This window comes from Ahaetulla prasina, chromosome 1 (genome assembly GCF_028640845.1).
Source record: "Ahaetulla prasina isolate Xishuangbanna chromosome 1, ASM2864084v1, whole genome shotgun sequence".
NCBI lineage: Eukaryota > Metazoa > Chordata > Lepidosauria > Squamata > Colubridae > Ahaetulla > Ahaetulla prasina.
The window spans coordinates 303,897,619-303,909,892 of record NC_080539.1 but is presented as its reverse complement, the minus strand read 5'-3'; the positions used below and the strand labels follow the sequence as shown (position 1 = coordinate 303,909,892).

Below are 12,274 nucleotides of genomic sequence, written 5' to 3'. Positions count from 1 at the left end.
ATAGCATAAAAGTCATCAAGCGGGATGTAATGTATCTTTAAATATTTTGGCGGGAAACAAGCACGTTGCTGATTGGTTGAAGCCGCCGGTTAAACTGTATATAAGGAGAGGTTTTTCCCCAGCCCGGTTGCTGGGTTCACCATATAGTAAAGAGCTGTTGTCACTATCCTGGTCTCCTGCCTCGTTATTGCCCGAATCTAACACAGGATATCTTTGTGATGGATCATGACAATGAGAAAGGGAGAGGGCAGCAAAGCTAAAAGATTTAATCAGAGTCTTTTCTTAATATACTATCCATATCCAAAATTACTATGCAGCAAGAAGTCTTAATACGAACTTTAAAGATGAGGCAGGCAGGGACTGGCAGAGATGACAGCAAAATTTAAGTTGGTAATGTTTCCTAATGTCTTAAAGCTGGGCAGAGAATATTTTAATTTAGCACTGGGGAGAAGACCTGTCAAATCATCTGCCCAAACACCAATCTTCCCGTTGAAATGATGACCAACCTCAGTCCTAATCAATCCAATGATTCTCAACTGGCACTTTTCCATATTATCAGGGCAGAATAATAAGACTAGGACTATGAATAACAGAAAAGCTTCTGCTTTTTGTTATCATCTGAGGGTCGCCTGGGTTTTTTGTAATTCTAATCTGGTAGTTTTAGAATAGGCATTAAAAAAACCCTCTAATTTGAAGGCAGATATCACTACTACTACTTGGTCTACTGTATATGATGACAGAATCATAGATTCAGATCCATCATTTGAGAAAGAAAGCCTGGGTGAATATTGCAAGAATAAAGGAAGGCTGAAGGGAGATGGAAGTATAAATGCCAAGATCCAATATCTAACGCCCCCCTGTCCATATTTTCCATAGCAAGGCAGGGAAGCTTTTTTTATGTTACAAATTCTTAAATGTCTAGGAAGTACTTACATATTTTCCAGACTAAATTCTACCTCCAGATTTTCTTGAATCTATGAAAAAATAATGCATTATTTCATTATGACATATACGATGTTATCTCCAGAAAATGCAATTACATAAATTCCTTTAATATGCAATGATGTATTAATTTCTTGTAATAGGTTATCTTTTCACTTACAGCTACCACATTCCAGATTTAAGTATTAATGGTATCTAATAGTTGAGTTAAACAAACCAGTGGCCTTCTCAATATTCCTTTTACTGTCTTGGGTCTTCATTTCATTATGTGGTTATTGTACCCATTTTAGCAGGAAGGTCCTGACTGATTCCTGCTATCACTTCCCTGAGAATTAAATTGAAATATCTTGGGATATCTGCAACATATTAAAGGAGTTCCAGTGAGGACATGGTGAATAGACATTCCTAAACAGCAGGGTCAACTTTATGGCTGAATAGGATACTGAATTCAAGCTGCAGAAACAGCTCTAAGGAAAGGGAGCACCCATGCTCCCTTTCCCTAGCATGAGAGCACCCGTACTTAGTCTGAACAGCTGCTATTCATGAATAGATGCCAGAAACTAGTATTTCTGCAGACACTTCTAGGTTGTGAAACTGTGTGTTGAGGGATTTCATCAAGCTCATAAGCTCATACCTCCAAGGATGTTTAAGTTGAACCAGTCCTCATCTCTTAATTACTTTTGGAATTACATTTTTTAAATTGTTTCTAAAATATTGAGAACCCTCAGAATCTATAATTAAATGATTTCTGAATATGAACATAAAGACTCAGAAAAAATATTTTTGAAGCAAACAACAGAGTTAGTTAGAACATTGATTTTGGACAGTTATAAACTAAGGATCCAGATAGATGTGAAATAAAATTACATGAATCCTTCACAAAATTACATAAATCCTTCACATGGAAATTGCTTTTTTAAAAACTTTAAAAATAGAAACATCATAAATTGGGATATTGATGTTTGTTCACTAGAGAGAATTAGAAAGAACCAAAGATTGCATTTAAAAGAGAAACACATAAATTACTTGACAAGAATGGAACAAGATGTTTTAACACTGGATCCATTTAAGGATACCTGGAAACAATGGATTCAGAAATTACTTTTAAAAATTTCTGCTCTTATAGGTAAACAGATTGTAAATGATGTTGTGGAAGAGGAACAAGTTCTACTGGATAAGACTGAAACTAGTTTAAAAGTGGATTTGGAAATGACAAGTTACAAGAATTATATAGAAGGGATGAAATACTAGCTGAGGCTTCAACAATTAAAAAGGGCATACATATAATAAACCAGGCAAGTGATTTAATCTTCCTATACTGGGTGAAAGAACCTGCTAAAACTTTGAAGGATTCTGTGACAAGAGTCAAAAGAAAAATGAAAAGAAATCAAGACAGAGATCTGCTAAAGTTTTTAAGGTTTTTCTGAGAAAAGACAAAGAAAAAAAATGAAAAGAAACCAATTTCTATTTGAGGTTACTAAAAACTAAAACTGTACAGAATAAGAGAGGAGGAATATGAAGTACAGAATAACAGCTGGAAGGGGCCTTGGGGGTCTTGTACTCCATCACAAGCTCAAAGAGGAACCCCTATACCATTTCAGACAATTGGTTGTACAATCTCTTCTTAAAAACCTCCAATGTAGATCACCCACAACTTCTGGAAGCAAATTGTTCAACTGATTAATTGTTGGTTTATTTGATCAAGAGTAAAATAGATATATTATGATCTCTACTAATGAATGGACTTTTGCTAACTAGGACTGAATGAAGAGCTTTTAAATTCCTGTTTATTTTGTACTTTAAGTCTTTTTGACTAGCATTAATATAGTTTTTTTTTCTGGTAACTCTTAATGGATTTTGATTGACTTTGATTAATTGTAAATAAAGGATGAGACAGAGAAAGGAAAGAAAGGAATATAAAGGATTATAAAGCTTCTTGGATTAAGATTAAAATTGTTCTTTTCATAACCTTTAATGACTTTTGCTAATTAGGATAGAAGGTTTTAAAGCTTATGATAAGGGGATGAGATATGGGGTGAAGAAAGTCTTTGTTATTTTTAAAGAGAAGTTGATAAGTGGTTTAAACCAGGGGTCTCCAACCTTGGTCCCTTTAAGACTTGTGGACTTCAACTCCCAGAGTTCCTCAGCCAGCTTTGCTGGTAGGAGACCCCTGGTTTAAAATGTATTCATATTGTGATGATGGAGAAGTCACTTACTTTCCCCCTCTATTATATATGTTTTTCTTCTTGCAATATTATATATAAAATATGTATTGTAGTTGTTATTATCTATAAAATCTATAACCTTTAATAAAATTATTATATTAAAAAGGATGTCTGCAACATAATCAGCATGCTTGTTTTCACTTCACCTGAATCCAGTACAAGCACAATTGTAATCAGTTCACTGATGTTTGAATATTATTTCCAATTAATTTAAACCAAAACTCCTTAAAATCACCTCTTGTAGATAAAATAACAATGATGACATTTTACTTCGAAAGTATTATTCTTGAAGAATGATTATATCTGAATGTTTGTTTTACACATGTGAATTCAATATACATTAAAAAAAAACTTTTGTAGTAAAAAATTTGGAAAGTTTAGCCATGATACATCAGAACATCAATAAGGTTCCTAGAATTCCCCTCCTGCCCTTCCTAGCCTGTTGTGTTTGAGCAGTGAGATGGTTAACACTGAAATTTCCCATTAAATCTTTGTTCATCTCTTCTCATTCCCCTACCAGTAAATGTCAACAGTTTTGTTGCTTGTTAATCATGTCCTTCCTTTGACCAGCAATTCTTCCCCCTTACTTTTGGATCCAATGGAAATGTGAGGCAAATTGTTTCTCCAAGCTGAAGTTTAGCAATGTCAAAGAGAACAGTGAAGGGGTAGCCATCCAAAAGGCAGTGGTTTTCATCATGAACGATCAGCTCCAAAATATTCTGAGAAGAGAAGGAAACTTAAATCATCAGATCTTGAATTTAGACCACCAAACAAAAAGAGAGTAACATTCAGTGGTCAGGCTCTTATCTTAATACATAAGAAAGCAATTTCCCTTTCATTACAGAATTCCAGTTATAAGTTCAAAGTATATATTAGGACTATAAGTCTTTGAATTCTAAGCTTGGCGAAGGAAGCATAGCTATAGTTGATTCTTACATTATATGTAAAAGTTAAATTTACTCCTTGATTTATCTTTCAGTTATTCCACTATAGCACTTTAAATTGTCAATGGCCTCTGTGAAAAAGAGTTTTATCAGGGAACTTCAGATGGTACTATCATTACTGATGTCCAACATTCCCTATAATCTTTAGTCAAACATAGGCAGACGACCAACTAAATGTTATCATATAGTTCAATCTGTCATAACTGAGTTTAGATGAAGCATCTTGGCATATGCAGTTAAATCTTTCTTGCTGTAATTGTCCTTGAAGTAAAAGGAATTTGGTGGCAACCTAATGGTAGAATCATTGAACATTCTTGGTTATCAAAAATTCCATATCTTTAATGACCATTGTCTTATAGTATGTCCCTTCAAATTCTTCTTATGTTTCTTTATATCATAAATACTCATGAAGTCCAGTGGCTAAGCCAGCTCCTTCTATAACTGATATTCTGTTTGTGGACTTTATCCTTTCTGTTATCCATAATAGACAGCTTGCTCGATGATATAATTTAAGGTGGGGAAATATAAATGATTTTCTTCCTTTTTAATTTTTTAATTTAAATAATAAAATACACATGAAAATAAAGATGATAGGAAAACGGAAAAGGTGAAGAAATGGGGAAGAAAGGAATAGATACAGAGAGAAAGTGGAGGAAAGCATTGACTTCCCTTTTTTTTTCAGCAAAGTAAAATATAATCACAATCTCAACTTTTTACTTAACCAACCTAATAAGTATTAGCCATTTTTATAACAACAAACTATTTAATCAGAAACAGCCAGCATCAAGCACCACAATAAAAGAATGGACAGAAAAAGTCATAGAGCTAGTAGAAATAACAAAACTGATTGTTTTAATTGTTTTAATTAAATAAAAGAACATATCCAGTTTTGTTTCTGCTTGGAAACCACTTCTGAACTTTGTACACAAGACAAAAAAAATATATCTAATTTCTATACAGAAAGTAGGTGATTATCCTATAATTAATTTTATGATCTTAACTGTTTGTGTAGGACAAAACTCATACAAGTACATTTATGAAGGACATACTAGACTTTCAGCTGGGATATCACTCCCCAGAATAAATTGAGCCTCCCAGACTAAAGCTAAATTGAAAAATGCTAGGGAATTCCTGGAAGCTTGGCACGTGGATGAATCAGCCATCAATAGGAACATAGAGAAATAACACATTTTTATTTATTAATTAAATGTATATGTGACACACACACCCATCTCATTATCTCTAGTAGCTCTGGTGATTTACACTCCATTCAAAAGAAACAATAAAAAAGCAAAAAAGAAACAAAAAGATGACACTTCTTGGAGATCCAAACCAGGGGTGGATTCTACTTACCTTTACTATCGGTTTGCAATGGGCCGCACGCATGCACAGAAGCTTCCTGATGATGTCCGGGTCAGTGGGCGGAGCCTCCCACCGGTTTTACTACCGGGGGCAACCCACCACTGATCCAAACACCTCCTTGCCAGCAATCAACACCCTGATAAGCAGGGATTAAGAGCAGGAGGAACATCAGGCAAACAATCAAGCAATAATTAATCAAGAAACTACCAATGCAGGCAAGGCAGTGGCCCACACCCTAATCAAGGAATTACCAAGGAGAAAACTACACCCCCACCAATACAGACAGAGCAAGCTACTGTACATAAGCAGAGAGAAAACCCCACTCCCCTCTAGCAATGAAGATATTATCTAGCCAATAGTGAAACATCTGCAGAAAAACAATCAAGAACTCACAGAAGGCATACTGTTATTACCTAATGTCTACTAGTCTATATGAAAACATTAATATAATCTTTGAATGATATGAACTCTTAGCTATGATGAAATAAATTATCTGTGTTCTATGGTAATTTCTGCTTAATAAAAGCAAGTGAAGGGTGGGTAGGGTAGGCAGGTTGCACTTGATAGCTAGAATAATTTGGTGGAGAGGAAGAGAGACAACATTCTTCCTAAGCACATTTTCTTCCCACTTACGTATAGTTAGCTTGCCACAGCATTTCTAATTGTGACAGCAATGCAGACACACTTCAAAAAAGTGTGAAATAGTGTGTCCTTCCCCCCCCCCCACATCAAATATTAAACTATGAAACAAAATCAGCTGCGATATACAAAAAGTAATGTGAGAAATATCTTTTCCCTCCTACTTACAAAATGATTAGTAGATTTGGGGCTGTAACTTAGAGTTTAATTGCCACTTATTCTGTTAGGCTCAATACACCGGGTATACCAAAAATATTATGGCTCATCCTTGCCCACTGTGAACTGACTTTTATTAAGGAGAAATTACCACAGAACATATATAATGTATTTGATTATGACTAATAGCTAAGAGTTCATATAATGTAAAGATTGTACTAGTGTTTTCATATCATGTTAGTAGATATTAAATAATACCAGTATGCCCCCTGTGAAGTTCTTGTGCAGACATTTTTTCATTCGGCTAGGTAACATCTTCAGTGCTAGAAGGAGTGGGGTTTTCTTTCTGTTTATGTACAGTAGCTTGCCCTGTCTGTACTGGTGGGGGTATAGTTTTCTCCTTGTTAGTTCCTTGATTAGGGTATGGTCAACTGCTTTGTTTGAGTTGGTAGTTCCTTGATTGTTTATTGCTTGATAATTCGCCTGAGGTTGTTCCTGGTGTTCATCCCTGCTAATCTGGGCTTTGACTGCTGGCAAGGAGGCATTCAGATCTCCAAGAAACACCCTCTTCCTTTTTATATAGCTTTTTTTATTACTCAAGATAGTGACTGGGGCGGACATATACATTTATTAAATAAATAAAAAGATTTATTGCTATGTGCCAATTGATGGCTGATTCATCTGAGTGCCAAGCTTCTAAGAATTCCCTAACATTTTTCAATTTAGCTTTAGTTTGGGATGCTCAGTTTAGTCTAGGGAACTATGTCCCAGTTTACAAAAACATCTATGATCAAAATGATGACATTGTGAGTTAAGGAAAGCATTATAATGGCACTTCTTAGTAATAAATACTCATTAAAAATACCTAGAAACAATGAGAAAATCAGCAGCTATGATCACAAGGTGTTTTTTTAGTGAATGAATGAATGAATGAATGAATGAATGAATGAATGAATGAATGAATGAATGAATGTTGTCCACAACAATAATGCAGAATTTGCTTAAGCTCAGAACTTCATAGAATTTTATTTTAGTTTGTAAGCAGATATCAGAATGAGAAATTATTCTTATACCAAGTCTTATTTGTGAACTTTCTATAACTTTCTATAACTTTCTAAAATCTACTTTTGTGATTTAGACTAATGGACTATACGCACTTCATATATTTTCTTAGGTTTTAAGGTTACTTTTTGATGTTCTTCCTTCAGAAAGTAACAATATGCATGTGTTCTGTATTCTATCATCTTTTGGTATTGTCCCACATTTTACAGATAATCCTTGACTTACGACCACAGCTGAGCCCAAAATTTCTGTTGTTAAGTGAGTCAGTTAAGTGAGTTTTGCCCCATTTTAAAACTTTTTTTTCTATCACAGTTGTTAAGTGAATCACTGCAGTCATTAAGTTAGTGACACAGTTGTTCCCTATTGACTTTGCACGTCTGAAGGTCACAAAAAGTGATCACATGACCCTGGGACACTGAGGTGTCATAAATATGGGTCAGTTGCTGAGCATCTGAACTTTGATTATCTGACCATGGGAAATGCTACAATGATCATAAGTGTGAAAAAGATTCATAAGTTCATTTTTTCAGTGCTGTTATAACTTCGAACAGTCACTAAATGAACTGTTGTAAGTAGATTCATAAGAATCTGAGAGCAAAAAAATATTGTGAGTTCATTGTTTGTCAAGGTTTTTATCTTTGACCTAAAACAGATACTAGATACTGGCTTTCAGAGGCCAATTAATATCAAATGCTGTATTTCATTTGGCAAAAAAAATAGTTAATTAAGAATATTGTGATGTAATAACATTCCCTAATATAAAGTTTATAATCATAAAGCCTCTTTCTCTGATGTAAGTCTCATTAATCGTAGTGTTTGATCCATATATTGCACTAAATCATGATTCTGTAAAAAAAAAGAAAACTATAATAGTTGGCTTTGCATAGCTCACTGTTCATAGACAAAATTTCAATCACAATAGCTCAGTTCATGCCACTTTTTGCCAAAGTTTTGCCAAGCTTTGCCCAATCAAACTACAACCCAAAATCAAAATTAAAACTGAACAAAACCAGTCAAAGGTAATGGCTTGCCAAGATGTATGATCTCTGCCAAATAAGTTAATGAAGAACATACTGATATTACCTAAAAGCAAACCCACTACAGTAAATTCTTGACTTACAATCACAATTTAGCTCAAAGTAGCTAAGCTAGACAGTTGCCCATTTGATGACCTTTCTTGACAGAATTGTTATGTGAATCACTGCAGATGTTAAGCTAGCAACACAGTTGTTAAATGAACCTGGCTTCCCCATTGACTTTGTTTGTCAATAGGTTGCAAAAGGTGCAAGAATATGAATTTTGATCATGTGACTATGGGGATGCTACAGTGCTCATAAATGTGAAAATTGGTCATAAGTCACTGTTTTCAGTGCCACTGTAACTTTGAACGGACTCACAAATAATTGTAAGTCAAGGACTATCTGTATTATTAGCCCAAGCATTTCAAACTGGCATTTATTGCTAAGGGATGTCATTATAATGTCTTTCTTAACTCAATTCTTATAAGAATTGATTTCTTGTTATGTAAAGTTTATTAACTTTACACCTTTCACAACTTTTCTACCTGTTGTCATGAAAGGCATTTTAGCAGCCATGTAAATAAAAATTTCTGTGACAAGCCAGCTGACTCAACTATTTTAAGAGGATTGTAAAATAATGTTCTCACTTGTGAACGATTAAAATCTCTGACACAGACATTTGTTCCACTTGAAGAGCCGACTCTTTCAACAAACTTTGGGACACAATAATTTGTGACCCCACTTCTGATACTGACTAATGCTTGTAGGATTATGTTGCTTCCCTGTTGTGAATTCATAACGGTTATTCATATTCTTTTCCCTGCTTTGTTATTTTACATTTAGAGTTACTATGCTGGTTGGTGTAACTTATTTATTTATTTATTTATTTATTTATTTTGTCACAACAATATATGTAACTATCATACAGAAAGGTTATATAGTATATAAAGGTATAGAAGAAAAGAAAAACAATAGGACAGGAACGGTAGGCACGTTTGTGCGCTTATGCACGCCCCTTATGGTCCTCTTAGGAATGGGGTGAGGTCAATAGTAGAAAGTTTTTGGTTAAAGCTTTTAGGATTATGAGAAGAGACCACAGAGTCAGGTAAAGTATTCCAAGCACTGATGATTCTGTTACAGAAGTCATATTTTCTGCAATCTAGATTAAAGCGGTTGACATTAAGTTTAAATCTATTGTATTATTGTATTATTGCAATTAAAGCTGAAGTAGTCTTTGATTATTGCAATTAAAGCTGAAGTAGTCTTTGACAGGAAGGACATTACAATAGATGATTCTATGAGTTAAACTTAGGTCTTGTCGAAGGCGACAGAGTTCCAAGTTTTCCAAGCCCAGGATTTCAAGTCCAGTGGGATAAGGTATTTTGTTGTTTACAGAGGAATGGAGAACTCTTCTTGTAAAATATTTCTGGACACGTTCAATTGTATTGATGTCAGAGATGTGGTGAGGGTTCCAAACAGGTGAGCTGTATTCTAGAATTGGTCTAGCAAATGTTTTATATGCTCTGGTTAGTAGTGTAGTGTTTTTGGAAAAGAAGCTACGCAAGATTAGGTTTACAACTCTTAGAGCCTTTTTTGCTATGTATTTGCAGTGGGCTTTATTAATTGTCTAAGCAAGTAACTAAAGTGACTAACCCAGTGGTAGATGAAAAAATGATTTTGCTTCATCTGTCAGATTGTTAACTTCTGCCTTATTCAAATCTTTGCCATTGAAAATGTTTGTACTTTGCTTTGCCCTATATATCAGCAATCTGCAACCTTACCGACTTTGCATATCAATGGGAGATAGCGAGAGGGGATGGTTCCATGTGAGTGGCGGACAAGTCCACGCACAGCTCCATTTGCCCAAGCAGCAGCACCCACCGCTTACACAAATTGAGCTACGTGCACACTCATCGGCTGCTTACATGGCCCAGTTCTAAACAGACTGTGGCCCGGTTGTTGGGGACCCCTGCTATATATAAGGATATGTTAACCGATGAAAGGAAATGTGAGTGCATTCTAAAATTTCCCTTTACTAATGCTACATACTACAGGTAATCCTCGAGTTACGACCACAATAGAGCCCAAAATTTATGTTGCTAAGTGAAACATTTGTCAAGTGAGTTTGCCCCATTTTATGACTTTTCTTGCCCCAGTTGTTAAGAGAATCATTTCATTTGTTAAGTTAGTTAGTTACATAGTTGTTAAATGAATCTGGCTTTCCTATTGACTTTGCTTGTCAGATGGTCCCAAAAGATGGTCACATGACCCCGGGACACTGCAGCCGTCATAAATATGAAGCAGTTGCCAAGCATCTGAATATTGATCACATGACCTGCAATGGTCATATGTGTGATGGATGCTGCAATAATCATACGTGTGAAAAACAGTCGTAAGTCACTTTTTTCAGTGCCATTGTAACTTTGAATGGTCACTAAACAAATAGTTGTAAGTCAAGGACTAACTGTATATTATAATCCAGTTGCTATACCGCTATGGTTTAATTCTGTTATTACTATTATTATTATTATTATTATTATTATTTATTGAATTTTTATACCGCCCTTCTCCCGAAGGACTCAGGGCGGTGTACAGCCGGAGATAAAATACAAAATATGTACAATTAAAACAAATTAAAACATAGCAAAATTACAAAAACGGCTAATAATTAAAATTAAATTTAAAATATTTAAGAATATTAATAAAACCCCAATTTAAAATCAAACTATTATTAATAACTACAATGTTGTATTTACCAAAAAAACTTGTTAAAATTATTATAACCATACAAAAAACATCTTACGAATGCATGCTCAGTAATTGTTCCCCAGTCTGGCACTGAAACAAGAATTAAATAAATATGTTCCTAAAAACTATTTTTTATTAACGCCTCTTTACAGCTGAATATTTACAAAATATGAATCTGAATGTAGTTCAGGAACTCAAAGAGTAATATTAATCACTTTGTGTCTTACTTTGACTTGATTCTGTATCCTGTAGCAGAAGGTTTCATTCCATACTGGATCTTTACAGTCCTTAATGTTCTTTGTCCGAGCTGTTTCAAATGAAGCTGATGGCAGGAACAAGCTCACATAGCAATCGGACTGGCTAACTGTTGGGTTTTGATTTTTTTTTTTTTTAAAAAAAGGAGGGATTAATACAGCATTCCTAGAAGACATGCTATCATTAAAGTTTATTTTAATCCCTGACAAGATCGTATATACATACAGATAACCAAGAGTACAAAGAAACCAAGCGTTTTCTTAACTAGATCTAATTTCTGAATTCACAATGGCTGAATAAACGTTAAAGTTTAGATCATAAATCCATAGAACTACATAAGGACTTTCACTATGTTCACTCAATGCATAGAAATTGATACATGATCTCTAGGAGTAGATTTATTTTGCAGGCGCCAAAAATATCATATGCATCATGATACCAACATACAAATGCCACATCGTTTATGTGTTAATATAACGCACATCACCTCATTTGCTGTCCTTTGAAGATGCCTTTGTCTGTAATGGTTATATAAAATGCCTTTATTTAACTATATACTGTACGTAAATTGTTTCTAGTTCTCTCTAGAAGTACAAGAAGCTCTAGGAAGAAAAAGCTCTATGGCAAAAATGACGTTTGCTACAACAGGGTGACATTTTTCTCTATTTAATTTAATTAATTAATTAATTAATTTAATTAATTAATTAATTAATTTAATTAATCGTTTCATAGTTCCCATCACCAATCTCTTTCCACTTATGACTGTATGACTATAACTTGTTGCTGGCAATCCTTATGATTTATATTGATATATTATCATCAATTGTGTTGTAAATGTTGTACCTTGATGAAGGTATCTTTTCTTTTATGTACACTGAGAGCATATGCACCAAGACAAATTCCTTGTGTGTCCAATCACACT

The 12,274-nt window shown here is 34.4% G+C and overlaps 1 protein-coding gene across 1 annotated transcript in view; it reads right to left on the bottom strand.

Moving 5' to 3' along the window:
- Positions 1 to 12,274, bottom strand: part of LOC131187661 (cytosolic phospholipase A2 epsilon-like) — a 54,527-nt gene that overhangs the window by 32,780 nt on the left and 9,473 nt on the right. The window contains exons 3-5 of the mRNA XM_058162134.1: positions 11,325 to 11,461; positions 3,755 to 3,886; positions 934 to 974 (exon numbers count right to left, since the gene is read on the bottom strand). Coding sequence (XP_058018117.1) covers positions 934 to 974; positions 3,755 to 3,886; positions 11,325 to 11,461 — 310 coding nt within the window. The remainder of the gene's footprint in view (positions 1 to 933; positions 975 to 3,754; positions 3,887 to 11,324; positions 11,462 to 12,274) is intronic.